Below are 18,292 nucleotides of genomic sequence, written 5' to 3' on the forward strand. Positions count from 1 at the left end.
AGCTGATAGATAGGAGTTACAGGCAGGTGGTCACACTGGGGCCACGGGAGGTAGACACGTGGGTCACAGTTAGGAAGGGGAAAGGTCAGGTACTAGAGAGTACCCCGGTGGCTGTGCCCCTTAAAAATAAGTACTCCTGTTTGAGTGCGGTTGGGGGGAGCAGCCTACCTGGGGGAAGCAACAGTGGCCGTGCCTCCGGCGCAGAGTACGTCCCAGCAGCTCAGAAGGGTAGGGGAAGGGAGGATGAGCAAACTGACCACAGCACCATGGTACAGGGAGCTGTTCAAGTGGGGGAAGAAAAAAGAAATGTATTTGAAATTGGGGATAGTACACTTTTGGATGCTGTTGTCAGGGGGGGGGGGGGGTCACTGGCTCAGAGTCTGTCCTTGTGACTCAGGAGGGAAGGGGGGTAGAGGAGTAGAGGATTAGTCATTGGGGACTCCATAGTTAAAGGGACGGATAGGAGATTCTGTGGGAACGAGAGAGACTCGCGGCTGGTGTGTTGCCTCCCAGGAGCCAGAGTCCATGATGTCTCGGATCGTGTTTTTGAAATCCTTAAGGGGGAGGGGGACCAGCCCCAAGTTGTGGTTCACATAGGTACTCAAGACATAGGTAGGAAAAGGGATGGGGATGTAAGGCAGAAATTCAGGGAGTTAGGGTGGAAGCTTAGGGCTAGAACAGAGTTGTTATCTCTGGTTTGTTACCCGTGCCACGTGATAGTGAGGAGAGGAATAGGGAGAGAGAGCAGTTGAACACGTGGTTACAGGGATGGTGCAGGAGGGAGGGATTCAGATACCTGGACAATTGGGGCTCTTTCTGGGGTAGGTGGGACCTCTACAAACAGGATGGTCTGCACCTGAACCAGAGGGGTACCAATATCTTGGGGGGGAAATTTGCCAATGCTCTTCAGGAGGGTTTAAACTAATTCAGCAGGGGGGTGGGTACCTGAATTGTAGCTCCAGTGTACAGGAGGTTGAGAGTAGTGAGGTCATGGATGAGGTTTCAGGGTCGCAGGAGTGTACTGGCAGGCAGGAAGGTGGTTTGAAGTGTGTCGACTTCAACGCCAGGAGTATCCGGAATAAGGTGGGTGAGCTTGCAGCATGGGTTGGTACCTGGGATTTCGATGTTGTGGCCATCTCGGAGACATGGATAGAGCAGGGACAGGAATGGTTGTTGCAGGTTCCAGGGTTTAGATGTTTCAGTAAGTGCAGGGAAGGTGGTAAAAGAGGGGGAGGTGTGGCATTGTTAGTCAAGGACAGTATTACGGTGGCAGAAAGGACATTTGATGAGGACTCGTCTACTGAGGTAGTTTGGGCTGAGGTTAGAAACAGGAAAGGAGAGGTCACCCTGTTGGGAGTTTTTTATAGACCTCCGAAAAGTTCCAGGGATGTAGAGGAAAGGATTGCAAAGATGATTCTGGATAGGAGCGAAAGTAACAGGGTAGTTGTTATGGGGGACTTTAACTTTGCAAATATTGACTGGAAAAGCTATAGTTCGAGTACTTTGGAGGGGTCAGTTTTTGTCTAATGTGTGCAGGAAGGCCTCCTGACACAGTATGTAGATAGACCAACAAGAGGCGAGGCCACATTGGATTTGGTACAGGGTAATGAAGCAGGCCAGGTGTTAGATTTGGAGGTAGGTGAGCACTTTGGTGATAGTGACCACAATTCGATTACATTTACCTGAGCAGTGGAAAGGGATAGGTATATACCGAAGGGCAAGAGTTATTGCTGGGGGAAAGGAAATTATGATGCGATTAGGCGAGATTTAAGTGGCACAGGTTGGGGAAGGAAAGTGCAGGGGATGGGCACAATTGTAAAGTAGAGCTTGTTCAAGGAACAGCTACTACGCGTCCTCGATAAATATGTACCTGTCAGGCAGGGAGGAAGCAGTCGTGTGAGGGAACAGTGGTTTACTAAAGAGGTTGAATCTCTTGTGAAGAGGAAGAAGGAGACTTATGTTAAGATGAGACGTGAAGGCTCAGTTAGTGTGCTTGAGAGTTACAAGTTAGCTAGGAAGGACCTAAAGAAAGAGTAAAGAAGAGTCAGGAGGGGACATGAGAAGTCTTTGGCAGGTAGGATCAAGGAAAACCCTAAAGCTTTCTATAGGAATGTCAGGAGTAAAAGAATGACTAGGGTAAGATTAGGGCCAGTCAAGGACAGTAGTGGGAAGTTGTGCGTGGAGTCTGAAGAGATAGGAGAGGCACTAAATGAATATTTTTCGTCGGTATTCACACTGGAGAGGGACAGTGTTGTCGAGGAGAGTACTGAGATGCAGGCTGTTGGACTGGACGGGATTGAGGTTCATGAGGAGGTGTTAGCAATTCTGGAAAGGGTAAAAATAGATAAGTCCCCTGGGCCGGATGGGATTTATCCTAGGATTCTCTGGGAGGCTAGAGAGGAGATTGCAGAGCCTTAGGCTTTGATCTTTGTGTCATCATTGTCTACAGGAACAGTGCCAGAAGACTGAAGGATAGCAAATGTTGTCCCCTTGTTCAAGAAGGGGAGTAGGGACAACCCTGGTAATTATAGACCAGTGAGCCTTACTTCTATTGTGGGCAAAGTATTGGAAAGGATTATAAGAGATAGGATTTATAATCACCTAGAAAGGAATGATTTGATTAGGGATAGTCAGCATGGTTTCGTGAAGGGTAGGTCGTGCCTCACAAACCTTATTGAGTTCTTTGAGAAGGTGACCAAAGAGGTGGATGAGGGTAAAGCGGTTGATGTGGTGTATATGGATTTCAGCAAAGCGTTTGATAAGGTTCCCCATGGTAAGCTATTGCAGAAAATACGGACACATGGGATTGAGGGTGATTTAGTGGTTTGGATCAGAAATTGGCTAGCTGTAAGAAAACAGAGGGTGGTGGTTGATGGGAAATGTTCATCCTGGAGTTCAGTTATTAGTAGTGTACCGCAAGGATCTGTTTTGGGGCCACTGCTGTTTGTCATTTTTATAAATGACCTGGATGAGGGCGTAGAAGGATGGATTAGTAAATTTGCGGATGACACTAAAGTCGGTGGAGTTGTAGACAGTGCGGAGGGAAGTGGCAGGTTACAGAGGGACATAGATAAGTTGAAGAGCTGGGCTGAGAGGTGGCAAATGGCGTTCAATGCGGAAAAGCGTGAGGTGATTCACTTTGGAAGGAGTAACAGGAATACAGAGTACTGGGCTAATGGTAAGATACTTGGTAGTGTGGATGAACAGAGAGATCTGGGTGTCCATGTGCATAGATCCCTGAAAGTTGGCACCCAGGTTGACAGGGTTGTTAAGAAGGCGTACGGTGTGTTAGCTTTTATTGGTAGAGGGATTGAGTTTCGGAGCCAGGAGGTCATGCTGCAACTGTACAAAACTCTGGTGCGGCCGCACTTGGAGTATTGCGTACAGTTCTGGTCGCCGTATTATAGGAAAGATGTGGAAGCGTTGGAAAGGGTGCAGAGGAGATTTACCAGGATGTTGCCTGGTATGGTGGGAAGATCGTATGAGGAAAGGCTGAGGGACTTGAGGTTGTTTTCGTTAGAGAGAAGAAGGTTAAGAGGTGACTTAATAGAGGCATACAAGATGATCAGAGGATTAGATAGGGTGGATAGTGAGAGCCTTTTTCCTCAAATGGTGATGGCTAACACGAGGGGACATAGCTTTAAATTGAGGGGTGATAGATATAGGACAGATGTCAGAGGTAGGTTCTTTACTCAGAGAGTAGTAAAGACGTGGAATGCCCTGCCTGCAACAGTAGTAGACTTGTCAACATTAAGAGCATTCAAATGGTTATTAGATAAACGTATGGATGATATTGGAATAGTGTAGATTAGATGGGCTTTAGATTGGTTTCACTGGTCGGTGCAACATCGAGGGCCGAAGGGCCTGTACTGCACTGTAATGTTCTATGTTCTAACACTCATCTTGCTGTGCAAACATCAGGATTAGGACACAAAATACTTTTCCCAAAGAAATGTTTGAGAAAAGCATCAAATTGCACCACTGAAAGGCTGTGATTTTATCAATCCAATAGAAAGATTGTCTGAATACAATTCCTGGTTGTCTTAAAGTTTAGACACCGAGTTCAAATGGATGAAAATGTTTGATCGACCGTTACCCAGATTTACACTGGATATGTGGAACTGATCATGTCAAAGGATAACTTGCATTTTTACACCACCTTTTATGACCTCAGGATGTCGCAAAGCACTTTGAGGCTGATGAAGGACTTTTGAAGAGTAATCACAACTGTGACATAAGAAACAACAGTAAGAAATCTCACAACACCAGGTTAAAGTCCAACAGGTTTATTTGGTAGCACGAGCTTTCGAGGCGCTGCTTGTGCTTGTGGCTTGTGCTACCAAATAAACCTGTTCGACTTTAACCTGGTGTTGTGAGACTTCTTACTGTGCTTACCCCAGTCCAATGCCGGCATCTCCACAACATAAGAAACAAGCCAGCCAACAAAGGATAATGTGATAATGATCTTTTGATTAGGACACTGGGTGAACTCCCCTGTTCTTCTAAATCAGTGGTTCCCAAAGGGTGCGGCGCGCCACACTGGTGCGGCGAGAGAGGATGGCAAGTGTGGCGGGAAGATTCAAGGACAATCAAAGAAACATTTAAACATAGATTAGATATTTTTCCAAAGTGAGAGCAAGAGCATCAAGTGATGCTGAGGACGATGTCCCATGATCATATTATAAAGTAGCTGTGTTCTATGTTATGAATCAAGCACTGCTAGGAGTTGTTTTTTTTTTGTTTTTGAATGTATTTCTTATCAATAAAAAATTCGGTGTGGCGCGAGCAAATTTTTATTCCGAAAGTCTGGCCCAGTGAAAAAAGTGTGGGAACCACTGTTCTAAATAATATCACAGGATCTTTTACATTAACCAAAGGGCCTTTAATGTCTCATCTGAAAGACAGTGCCTCTGACAATGCAGCACTTGCTTGGTATTATAATGAAGTGTCAGTGAAGATGTTATGTTTAAGGTTATGCAGAATAATGGAGTATTCTTTGACATCTTTTTTATTCAGTGTTGCAGGCTTTCTTTCACATATAGTATCCCATATTCTACCTTGTGACTTGCACCAGGACCACTTCAAGACTTCTTGCAAATGAATAATATTCTAATTTCCACTTGAATTTTGTTTATTATTTTATTCGTCATCAGTAAACTACTGTCTATTACCAGTCTTTCTTGATCGTTTCAAATGCATTTGACTGTGGAGGAGATTAAATTGAATAAAATGATTCAGAACAGGCTGTACTGTACTTCAGCTGAAATACTACAAACTAATGAGAAGGTTAACTTTTTTTGTTTTAAGTTCTGATTTTGAAATAAAATGCCCTTCTTCATTTTTTGTATAATTATGCTTTAAAATATTTACTGGACTATTCTTTGGACAATGCATCCAAGTGTGGATAAAGTTAAACTATTGTAACTCGAGGTTTCATGAAACTCTTTTAAAAAAAACTTCGACCCCCCCCCCCCCCCCCCCTGCCAAAAATATCCTGGCTGTATAGCAAACTCATGCCAGCACTTTTATTAAACAACTTAAACCTCTGTGCTTGAGTAACTCAAATTATAATGGCTCATTTAAGGGAAATATCTTGCCTCTGCTTGCCATCTCTCCAGATAAGTTTCTCTGGCTGAGGTCAGGAACTCAACTAATAGACCATTTCAGCCAAGAACTCGTGTTTGAGAGAGAAAAAAATACAGATTTTCTCTTTTGAAAAAGTAGCAACCCATACTTGCCCCAAACAATGAGTCTCACTTAACTCAGGGATTCACAGTACATTAACTTTTTTCCACCTCATTATTTCTTCCATTGAACGCAATGGGAGGTCATGATCTAAGTTTTAGATGCTGCGAGACATAGATGAAGTTGATATAAGCAGGCTACTCGATTTGGCCTGTGTCAGCAGAGGAAACAGAATTTAAATTAACAGGTTTCAAACAAGATCAGAGATCAGAAAAATGACCTGAAGTTAGGCAGGACAGAAAGTATGGGGGTAGGAAGTTGCAAGTGATATAGATAGTTAAGTGAGTCGGAAAGAACGCGAGCAAAATGGAGTTCACTATGGGCAAGTGGGAAGTCATCCACTTTGGACCCTACAAGGCAGAGCACTTTGTAAGTGTGAGAAATGTAAGAAGTATGGAGGAACAAAGATTTGCAAGTCCAATCTCGCATATCAAAGCAATCAAAAAGGCTACTGGAATGTTTGTCATCATCGCCAGGGTGTTAGAATACAAAATAGAGTAAACTTGTGCTTCAGTTGTAGAGCCTTGGTCAGACTCCATTTGGAGGACTGAGTTCAGTTTTGGACACTGCACCTCAGGAAGGATATGCGACCTTGAAAGGCCTGCAGAGCAGATTCAGTAGATGAATTATATTGGCCTCGAAGGTTATTTTATGAGGACAAGTTGCATAAACTTGACTTGTATTTCCTTGTGTGTAAAAGATTGAGGAATGATCTGATCGAGGTATTTCAACGGCTGAAAGGTTTTGAGGGGGCAATGACAGTGAAATTGGTGAGAAAGTCAAAAACAATGGAACATAATCTTAAAATGAAAGCTTGAAAATTCAGGAGCAAAATCAAAGCATTTTATCAGAAGAGGCAATTTAACTGTAACTCTCTTCCAAAAGGCTGTAGATGTGAGGACAATTGGTGCATACAAGAATGAGACAAGTAGATTTTTGTTAGGCAAGCACATCAAGGAATTTGGAGCAAGGATGGGTGAAGGAAGTTGAGGTACAAATCAACCATGATCTAATTGAATCCTAGAGCATGCCTGATTTATTATTTATTTATTATTATTATTAGTCACAAGTAAGGCTCACAACACTTCAATGAAGTTACTGTGAAAATTCCCCAGTCGCCACACTCTGGCGCCTGTTCGGGTCAATGCACCTAACCAGTATGTCTTTCAGACTGCGGGAGGAAACCGGAGCACCCAGAGGAAACCCACGCAGACACACGGAGAACGTTCAAACCGCACACAGACAGTGACTCAAGCCGGGAATCGAATGTGGTCCCTGGCAATGTGAGGCAGCAGTGCGTACCAAATGTGCCACCGTGATGGGCTGAATGGATTACTGCTGTGCCTATGCAATTTGTTCCCTCATGGATTTACAGAATAGACTCTCCACTCATACAGCTGAAGCTGTTTTCAGAGACAGCCAAATTTATGCTTGGGTACAGGATTACAGCCAGTCTAACACGAGAGAAGTTTGATACCATCTTAGACACTTTGTAAAACATTTTTGCCATTTTACTTAAGACTGTCCCTCACCTATCCTCTTTTTCCTATCTGTTTCATACCCACCCCCCCCCCCCACCGTCCCCCCCCTGCCCCATGCACATCACTGGTGAATTGTAGCTGTAGTATTTACAGTCTACAGGAAGTATGTAACTCAAATTTGTTTCAGAAGTCTCTTTCCTGTGACCTCACCAGCCCAGAGGGACAAGAGCAGCACTGATAGGGGGAAACAATTTACAATCAACTATCATCATGGCTTGGCCATACTGCTTCTTATCATTACTGTTCCAACATTTTGCATTCCCAATCGTTGTGGGTGTACCATGAGCCAAGGTTTTGTTCAGGGAGGATCATGTCTTACTAACTAGTTATTAGTTTTTTAAGTAACAAGGAGGATTGATGAGGGTAGTACAGTGGTTATTGTCTGCAGGGATTTCACGAAGGCATTTGACTAGGTTCTCCATGGCAGACTGATAAAGAAAGAGATCTCATAGGATACAGAGGAAGGTGGCAGGTTGGATTCAAAATTGGCTCAGTGACAGGGAACAATGGTCGATAGGATGATTTTTCCAAATGGGAAACAGTTTCCAGTGGTGTTCCACAGGGCTCAGTGTTGGGGCCCTTGCTGTCTGTTGTATATGTTAATGATTTAGATTTAAACATAGGTGGCATGATGAGGAAATTTGCAGAGGACACTAAAATTGGCTGTGCAGTTGATAGTGAAGAGGATAGCTGTTGACTCCAGAATGATACCAATTGGCGGCAGTGTAACTCCACCCCATGACAACACAGGTCGCTGGCATCGCAGCCCTCCCGGGAGTTCCCCATCATGGCCCCCTCCATGGCCCACCCTCCACAACCCCATCTGTGCTGATCAGCCCCCTCTTGCATATCACCTGCCAATTAACCCCCCCCCCCCCGCATACCCCTCCCACCGCCCCCGCCGATCAACCTCTCTTACGTACCCGCCCCTGCCAACCACACCCCCCTTGCACACCCTCCCCCATCGATCACCCCCTACCATACCTTCCTGCTGATCATGGCCCCGGCTGCAGAATTCCCCCTTTGCCTCTCCCCGCAGAGCTCCCTTCTCCACCCTCCCTGCAGAGCTCCACCCTTGCTTCTCCACCCCTGTCACAGCCCCACCCAACTCAGGCTTCACCCCCACTCAGGCCCCACCCTCTTGGCACTGTCCCTGCCACAATTATGACCCCCCACCGCCCCACCAACCCAATTTTTCATTCGCACGCAATCTTCCCGGCTCACTGCGCCGATCGACTGGCACGACGAGCCGGTAAGATCACACCCAATGGGCTGAATGGTCTCTTTCTGCATTGTAATTTTTCTCTGGCATTGCAGCAGTGCAGGGATAAGGCTCATTATCACCACTTGAGGGGAAAAGACAGCAAATACAGTTTTCCCAGTGTTACCCACAACCCGAGATCGAATATTAAAAAACAAAAGTATTGAACGTAACAGGAATTGAAATGACCAAGTACTGTGTGGGGAGAGTGGTCCAAGGCTTCTGGGATAGAGTTGATGGTTGGTCGTGCATTTCTGTGAAGAACAACAGTCAGCATTAAATAATAGCAAAGGGGAGATGAGTCAATTGGCTGCAGCTTTTGAGCCTTTGACTAATTTATACAGAACTTTGGATCTGCAGATTTATTGACTTGGGTGGAGCTCATGAGAATGTAGATTGCACATGTTTTGCATAAAGAACAGGCTTGATATATCTCACACCTTTTTACTCTCCTACTTCATTCCTACTTTAAAATCTAGTGTAAACAAGTCACTTCCTGTTTATGACAAAATGGCAACTGCACATCAAGTTCAAAACGTGTAAGTTGTTCAACTCTGTCAGACATGAAAAGATGCGTAACTTATACACGTGATTTTCGACATATTAGAGAATACTGCGGAGGGCAGTTTTAATTTTTATGTAGAATACTTCCAAAAGAGTGCTTAATTAATCTGTGATTAATTTCATAGTGCACGCAGAGAGGTTCTCAGTCTTCTCCAGTCCTGTTACTAGAAAAGTGGCAAAGCTGACACTGTTTTATGTCAAATGATCAACTCATCATATGGTTTAGCAGATTGCCGGCAGTCAGTCATTAATACTGTGAAGTTTTACTCACACAATATGTTGTGCCCACAAAATGTTTAGACTTCATGCACACAAATCTATACCAGTAAAATGCGTGCTGTTATCTCACCAGCAGGAAGGCATTCTTGTTCTCAATTGAGTGTGTGTTGTTGTACAAAAAATTGTACTCTTGGCTTTTCAGTTGTTGCAGCCGAAAATCATTCCTTTGACCAACAAAAGGCTGTTGCAGCAGGCAAAGAATTTAGGAAGCTGCATTTCATTGAGTCTGAATCAGTGTGCTTTTTTGCATAAGCAGCATTTGCATGTCTTGTATGAACTAAGTGCAAAAAACAAACACATTTCAAGTCTGACTTCTGAAAAAATGAATAGATATGCAAACTCTAATGTGCACACTGAGCATGCGTAATGCTATATATGGAGCAACCATGAATGTATTTGCTAAAGGGGTCAAGGGATATGGGGGGAAGGGGGGATCAGGATTTGATGATCAAAATGAATGGTGGAGCAGGATCGAAGGGCTGAATGGCCTACCCCTGCTTCTAGTTGCTATCTTTCTATTCCTATTTACAAGGATGTTGCCTGGGGGGTAGGTACAGGGGAGATGTTAGGGGGAAGTTTTTCACACAGAGGGTGGTGGGCGAGTGGAATTGGCTGCCATCAGTGGTGGTGGAGGCAAACTCAATAGGGTCTTTTAAGAGACTCCTGGATGAGTACATGGGACTGAATAGGATGGAGGGTTATAGGTAGGCCTAAAAGGTAGGGGATATGTTCAGCACAACTTGTGGGGCCGAAGTGCCTGTTTTGTGCTGTAGTTTTTCTATGTTTCTGTGTTTCTATGATTGGCAGCCGGACAGGCCACAACATTTACAGCCCTTCACAGCCATTACCATCCTTCTGCTGCTCAGTTGGTGGTTAGTTCTATAGGGCAGGAGGGTTTCATAGGTTTTCACAATCCATACCATGAGGTGGGGTTACAGACACAAGGAATTGATTGGCTGTCAATGCAGAATTTAGGATCTCCACTGTCTGGAGATGAGTTCTGACTCAGAGACAGGAATGCTACCACGAAGGCAAAGTATTTCTTTGTCTTTCCATCAGAAAACTCTAGAAGCTGGGGGTCAATGTAGGTTTGGGAAGTCAGAGTGATAGATTTCAGTTAGGAAAGGGTATTCAGGGATATGGAACGAAAGAGGGTTCGGGGAAGTAAGATCACCTATAATCCGATTAAATAGTGGAACAGGCAACTGAATGAAATGCATTTCCTTGCAAATCAAAAGGGAAATATATGATTATATTTTGAACCATCATGTGACTCAGGAAGGAATGAGATCCAGCTGCATCTAAGGGAAAGAGAGGGAAGGAACATCAAGAGAGAGAGCTCAGTAAATAACTTCAATCTTTTTATGAATGAAGGGAAGGAAAACTTTTATTTATATAATGCATTTCATGACCTGAAATCCCAAAGCACTTTACAGCCACTGAAGAGCTTTTTTCAAACAAAGGCATTTGTAATCTCAGAAAAGAGGCAACCAATTTGCTCACAGCAAATCTTTTCAAAAAAAAAAGTTATAATGACCAGATCATTTGTTTTTCTGATGTTGTTTGAGGGATAAATATTGGCCAGGACACCAGGGATAAACAAGCCTGCTCTTGTTCAAAATGTTCCCTTGTATCTTTTACATCCACCCAAGCAAGTAGATGGGGCCTCAGTTTAACAGCTCACCCAAAAGGAAGTACCTCTGACAATGCAGCACTCCCTCAGTACTGTACTGAAGTGTCAGAATAGAGTTTTATGTTGACGCCATGGAGTCGAACTTGAATTCAGAACCTTGTGACTCAGATAATGAGACATTGCTGATAGTAATGCTTTGTGATAAGTGATGCAAATGGTTCTATCAGAGAATATGGATTCATGATTGCTTTTGCACAAGATGTTACAATGAGTCTGCGTTAGTATACTGTGTTCTGGAATCGAGGACAACATTCAGCTTAGAATGATGCAATTAAAGTGCTCCCAAATGCAGAGCTCCGATGTGAAATAAATTTGGAGATTCTTGTTCAAATATTAATGTATCTACAGCACAAATTGCCAATCCATCTGCCAGTGCAATTTTTAAATGGTTAGTGTGAGAAAATGTAATTATTATTATTGAAGGAATTGTGGAATGTTCTTTTGGGTTTCGGGTTGAAGAAGATTTTCTTTTATTCTTCATTTGTGGGACATGGGCATCGCTGACTAGTCAGCATTGCCCATTTATTGCCCATCCCTAGTTGCCCTTGGAGGGCAGTTGAAAGGCAACCACATTGCTATACCTCTGGAATCACATGTTGGCCAGACCAGGTAAAAATGGCAGAATTTCCTTCGTAAAACACATTAGTAAACCAGATGGGTTTTTACTCACCAACTTTTACAGATGCACCATAGAAAGCATTCTTTCTGGTTGTATCACAGCTTGGTATGGCTCCTGCTCTGCCCAAGACCGCAAGGAACCACAAAAGGTCATGAATGTAGCCCAATCCATCACGCAAACCATCCTCCCATCCATTGACTCTGTCTACACTTCCTGCTGCCTCGGCAAAGCAGCCAGCATAATTAAGGACCCCACGCACCCCGGACATTCTCTCTTCCACCTTCTTCCGTCGGGAAAAAGATACAAAAGTCTGAGGTCACGTACCAACCGATTCAAGAACAGCTTCTTCCCTGCTGCTGTCAGACTTTTGAATGGACTTACCTTGCATTAAGTTGATCTTCCTCTACACCCTAGCTATGACTGTAACACTACATTCTGCACTCTCTCCTTTCCTTCTCTATGAACGGTATGTTTTGTCTATATAGCAAGAAACAATACTTTTCACTTTATGTTAATACGTGTGACAATAAATCAAATTAAACAATCGACAATGGTTTCATGGTCATCAGTAGATTCTTCATTCTAGATATTTTTCATTGAATTCGAATTTCACCACGTGCCGTGGCGGGATTCGAACCTGGGTCCCTAAAACATTTCTGGATTAATAGTCTAGCGATAATACCACATGGCCATCACCTCCCCTCTGTATTTTACAAATTTCTTGGGAGGATCCTACATTATCGAGCCTTAATCCCAAGGCTTCAGCAATGCTCCAGAACAAGCAAGGAATAATGTATTTGAAAAGTTTGCCTGCACTGTCAGACACAGCTAATCCAACCTCTTCTTGAATAGATCAGGCGGCGTGTCATGTGTAATTTGCTCAAGCAGTAATAAACCCTGTCTGGATTGCTTGGTGCTAAATTGTTCAAATCTCCAGTATTCATCTCTTGTTTCGAGGAGCATCCAAATATCATTTTTTACAAGTTAATTTCACTACAAGTTTTTTAAAGAGCGTTGCATTGAGAATTGTTTGCATCTTCAAAGGTTCATAAAATGTTTTGATTCATTTCAAAAAAATGTCATGCTTTTTCACAGTCCAAAATGGTCTGGCCAATTGTAAATTTACTCAGTGCTTCTATAGTCCAAAGATCCTCAGTCCAAAGATGTGCGGGTTGGGTGGATTGGCCATGCTAAATTGACCCTAGTGTCAGGGTGATTAGCTAGGGTAACTATGTGGGGTTACAGGAATAGGGCCTGGGTGGGATTGTGGTTGGTGCAGACTCGATGGGCTGAATGGCCTCCTTCTGCACTGTAGGATTCTATGATTCTATAAGATAACTTGTATTAGATTACTCATGATGGATCAACTGACAATGGAACACGAGAATTACCAGAAAGGATGACATTGCAGACCAAGTGGCTGAATGCCGAATCGGTGGTTACTGGCCGTGCCTTAGTGCATTCCCTAATTGAACTTGGGCAGGTTTTGCAATTTCACCTTCTGCTGGCAAGATAATTGTTTTCTATTCATTGCTGCTTGATGCATTTTCATCAATTTTCTTTCACCTGAATCAATGTCTCACTCAACAACCTTGGGGGAAAAAAAATACATCTTTCCGTATCCACTACAAAGTTGGAGAATGAATAAGAGACGGGTGAGAATTGATGTGATTGAGAAAGCCTTTGAAAGTTCAGAACTACCAAGAACATGGAGAAGGGAATCAGAGAAAGGAAGAAATGTACTGATGTTGCACTTGCACTCAGTACAGTGCTTGCTTTTCAGCTTGATGTCTTGCAAAATGCAAGAAAGATGTTTTATCACTTGGTGAAGGGAAGCAAGAGCTGACATGAGCCAATTTGAAACATAGGTTCCTTGACTGTTCCTGAAACCTGATTTAAATGCAAACTCCGTGTTTTTATTCCTGTTGATATGACACGTCACCAAGTTTCAATAGTTTCGGCAAAATTTTGGTTATTAATTGCAGGGATATTTTCTTTTGGATACACAACAGATTTGCGACTTGATCAGAGAGAACTTTGCAGCACCTTTAGTAAAGAACTGTCGTACTGAACCTTGAAGAAATTTAATTCATATATGAGAAAACCAATATATTTATTTCTCCACCTTCTGGGGAATTCAGATATTGAATTTTGACTTGTACAGGTTGAGAGAGAATGAGATAGTGGGTTAAGATGAAACCTGGACTACATATTGTTAGGGTGAAATTTTCCAATCAACCCACTGCATGTTTTGTGGCAGCGGAGGTGGCTCGCCATTGGCTAGTGGTGGGATCTTCTAGTCCTGCCAAGGGTTTACCCTTGAATGCACCCTTCACTGCTGGGAAACCCACAACGTGAGTGCGCCTTTGGCAGAATCTGAAGATCCCATTCATTTTCTGTGATTTTGGCTGGAAGAAGATAGAATGTGTTGAATATAGATTTAAAAACAAACCTCTGCTTATTAATTTGCTCTCTAAAAATAAGATGTGATTCAGTCTGATAGCTTTCAAAGCTGCATGATTGTAATATAATGACTGATGGTGTGTTCAATGCTCCTAATTTTGTCCACCATATTTATCTAACAGGCCACGAACTATGTGTTGATAATGGTGGACCCTGATGCCCCGAGCAAGGAAAATCCTAAATACCGATTCTGGAGACATTGGTTGGTGACTAACATCCTTGTAAGTGGTGTCTAATAACTTGTATGATGAACTTCCTCGTGATGCAGTGCTTCATGTTTTGAAATTTTGCTTTGAGATCTGTTTTTATCCTTGTGCTGTAGCTAAACTGCAGCAGCATGATGGCTCCATCAGTGGAGTGTAGCTCTCCCAATCAGCAGCCACAATTCTTATCCCAGTGTTCCCTGTTATGTAGGATACATTTTTCTCATGTAAAACAAGGGAGATCCCCTTCAGTGTCCTTGTTGATGAACCTGATAGAAATAATGGTTGTTAATATTTTCATAATCAGGTAGTGATACAGATTAAGGTGCTTAGATCTGGTCTCTGAGGCAAGGCATCACAACTGTGATTTTAAGCCTGGAAGGGGAACGATATTAACGTTCTGATACTGATTTTTTGGATTTTCATTCGGAGAAACAGCCCTCTGAGTCCTTTCTATGAATTCACACTTCTGACCAATGCTCCATGGTTTTATTGATCACCTTTCACTGTACTCCATCGCATCATCAAAGTTATTTGGGTGGGGACATTGCTGATGTTATTGAAACTCTGAGATTGATTGTAATTGGGATGATTCAGGTCACCATTGTCCAGTGCTGTGATAGAGAGCTGGTGTGGCAATTACATTTGGTCCAAGAATGGACAGTAACTTCGGGATTCTGTGAATCAGAAAATACTGAATTGACATGGAGTTGACAGTTCAAAACTAGTTCTTAAACTGAATCTACTGGATATTTCCCTTAATTATATGCTTCTTTATTAACTTTAGCCTCTTCTACACATTTGGTGAATGGACAAGCAGACCGTCCTTTGATCTTTGGAACCTGGGCAAGACAGTGGAATGTAACCCATTCAAATCTGTCTGTTGAGCTGGTTTCATTCAAATAAGCTTATACAACTCAATCCAATTCCAATTCTCTTCCCACACCTAGTGGTGCATTAAGGCAGACTTTCATCTGCTTCCATAGTTGGTTATTCCTGAAACAGGTTGTAGTCAGTTGCCAGAGGATTATAACTTGTGGAGCACCACACTCCACATCAACCATGGCTGACCAGGAGCCTCTGCCGCTCTTACTGTTTGCCATTGGTGTGTTTGGAAGGTGCGATTTACACCCATAAATTCCATGGGCATCTCTAATTGATCTCCCTCTGGGGCTTGTTTAATATGAGTTACCTTGGTGACAGGTAATCACCTACCCAGGTGGAACTTGTCCCCCAAGCCATTTATAAGGCAGACACCAGGAAGGGTCTGCAGAACTATTGATGTGACTTACAGAAGGATTTGCAGGTTGGCACTCCACCTATTTGGCTGTGTTATGAACTCACCTTCCTTCACCGTCAAGTCCTGAGACAACCCAATCTCCAGTGAATATGGGTCCCCTACACAAGTTCCCAGAAGTTAATATAAACTGGTATTAAATTGATAACTTTACTCGGAGGTAATAAGATTGCTGTGCGACAATTGGGAATAAACAACCATTCTCTGTGCTCTATAGTCGGGGGTTTAGGAATGTAATTGAGAGATCTGTTCCATGCAAATCTATAAATCAGGGTTTCCTTCTCCTGTACTGACATCACTTACCTTGATGAGCATGAAAAATGACAATTCACCAACTGAAGAACAAAGGACAAAGCAAATTACAGCACAGGAACAGGCCCTTCGGCCCTCCAAGCCTGCACCGACCATGCTGCCCGACTGAACTAAAGCCCCCTACCCTTCCGGGGACCATATCCCTCTATTCCCATCCTATTCATGTACTCGTCAAGACGCCCTTAAAGGTCACTATCGTATCTGCTTCCACTACCTCCCCCAGCAGTGAGTTCCACCCACCATCCTGTGTAAAAACATTTGCCTTGTACATCTCCTTTAAACCTTGCCCCTCGCACCTTAAACCTATGCTCCCCAGTAATTGACTCTTCCACCCTGTGAAAAAGGTTCTGACTATCCACTCTGTCCATGCCCCTCATAATCTTATAGGCTTCTATCAGGGTGCCTCTCAACCTCCGTCATTCCAGTGAGAGCAAACCAAGTTTTTCCAACCTCTCCTCATAGCTAATGCCCTCCATGCCAGGTAACATCTTGGTAAATCTTTTCTGTACCCTCTCCAAAGCCTCCACATCCTTCTGGTAATGTGGCGACCTGAATTGAACACTATATTCCAAGTGCGGCCTAACTAAGGTTCTATAAAGCTGCAACATGACTTGCCAATTTTTAAACTCAATGCCCTGGCTGATGAAAGCAAGCATGCCGTATGCCTTCTTGACATACAGACTAACAGATCATTTACAAAAAAAATGACTCAACAGGTTGAAATTTGCCTGGATACAATCCTGACGTCAGCCTCACTTGGGTTGGAAACTTCAAATGGTTGTAATGGGACATTATCTTCTCTGAAAGGTGGTCAATTTACAAGTTCCATTTGGGATCCCCGTGGAGCCCATCAAATCTGCACTGATATAGCTCTTGAGGCTAAAGGGATCAAAGAATATGGGGGGAAAGCTGTAACAGGTTATCGAGTTGGATGATCGCCATGATCATAATGAATGGCGGAGCAGGCCCAAAGGGCCAAATGGCAACCTCCTGCTCCTATTTTCTATGTTTCTAAATGTGGCTACCTGATGCTACTGGGAGGGTGCGCTGTGCAGAGATGCTTCAGTGTGATGTGGACAAGCTGACTGAGAGGGCAAAAGCATCTCAGATGCATAAATGTGAGGTTATCCACTTCAGTAGCAAAAAGAGGAATGCGGATTATTGTCTGGCTATAGATTGAGAGAGGGGGATGTGCAACAAGACCTCGGTGCCCTTGTACATCAGATGTTGAGAGTAAGTATACAAGTGCAGCAGGTGGTGAAGAAGACAAATGATATGTTGGTCTTCATAGTGCAAGGATTCAAGTACAGGAGCAGGGATGTCTTGCTGCGGTTACACAGGGCCTTGGTGAGACCACATTTGGAATATTGTGCGCAATTTTGGTCTCCTTAGCTGAGGAAGAATATTCTTGCTGCAGAGGGAGTGCAGCAAAGGTTTACCGGACTGATTCTTGGGATGACCGGGCTGACGTATGAGGAGAGATTGAGTCGGTTCAGATTATATTCGCAGGAGTTCAGAAGAATGAGGGAGAATCTCATAGAAACCTATAAAATGCTAACAGTATTGGACAGGGTAGATGCAGGAAGGATGTTCCTGATGGCAGGGAGTCCAGAACCAGGGTCATAATCTAAGGACATGAAGAAGGCCATTTAGGTCTGAGACGAGGAGAAATATCTTCACCCAATGGTGCGCTTATGCAACTCACTACCACAGAAAGCAGTTGAGGTCAAAACATTATATGTTTTCAAGTAGTAGTTATCACAGAATCCCTCCACTGCAGAAGGAAGCCATTCGGCCCATTGAATCTGCACTGATATACCTCTTGAGACTAAAGGGATCAAAGGATATGGGTGGGAAAGCTGTAACAGTTTACTGATTGGATGATCAGCCATGATCATAATGTAAAGTTTATTTATTAGTCACAAGTAAGGTTTACATTAACACTGCAATGAAGTTACTGTGAAATTCCCCTAGTCGCCACACTCCAGCGCCTGTTCGGGTCAATGCATCCTAACCAGCACGTCTTTCAGACTGTGGGAGGAAACCGGAGCACCCGGAGGAAACCCACGCAGACACGGGGAGAATGTGCAGACTCCACACAGACAGTGACCCAAGCCGGGAATCGAATGCGGGCCCCTGGCGCTGTGAGACAGCGGTGCTAACCACTGTGCTAACATACCGCCCATAATGAATGGTGGAGCAGGCTCAAAGGGCCGAATGGCCTACTTCTGCTCCTATTTTCTGTGTTTCTAAGTGTGGCTACCTGATGTTGCTGGAAAAAATGCAACAATCCAGGAACATATTGTGAGGCTGGC

General features: G+C 43.6%; 1 protein-coding gene across 22 annotated transcripts in view; it reads left to right on the forward strand.

Annotated features, from left to right (window-relative positions):
• pebp4 (phosphatidylethanolamine binding protein 4) overlaps window positions 1–18,292 on the forward strand; it is a 420,175-nt gene that overhangs the window by 130,451 nt on the left and 271,432 nt on the right. For 20 of the 22 annotated variants that reach the window (XM_078239622.1, XM_078239640.1, XM_078239628.1 and 17 more), the window contains one exon: window positions 14,288–14,386. The exons of the other annotated variants lie outside the window; for them this stretch is intronic. In XM_078239622.1, the coding sequence (XP_078095748.1) occupies window positions 14,288–14,386 (99 nt within the window). The remainder of the gene's footprint in view (window positions 1–14,287; window positions 14,387–18,292) is intronic. 22 annotated transcript variants of the gene reach the window in all.

This window comes from Mustelus asterias, chromosome 22 (genome assembly GCF_964213995.1).
Source record: "Mustelus asterias chromosome 22, sMusAst1.hap1.1, whole genome shotgun sequence".
NCBI lineage: Eukaryota > Metazoa > Chordata > Chondrichthyes > Carcharhiniformes > Triakidae > Mustelus > Mustelus asterias.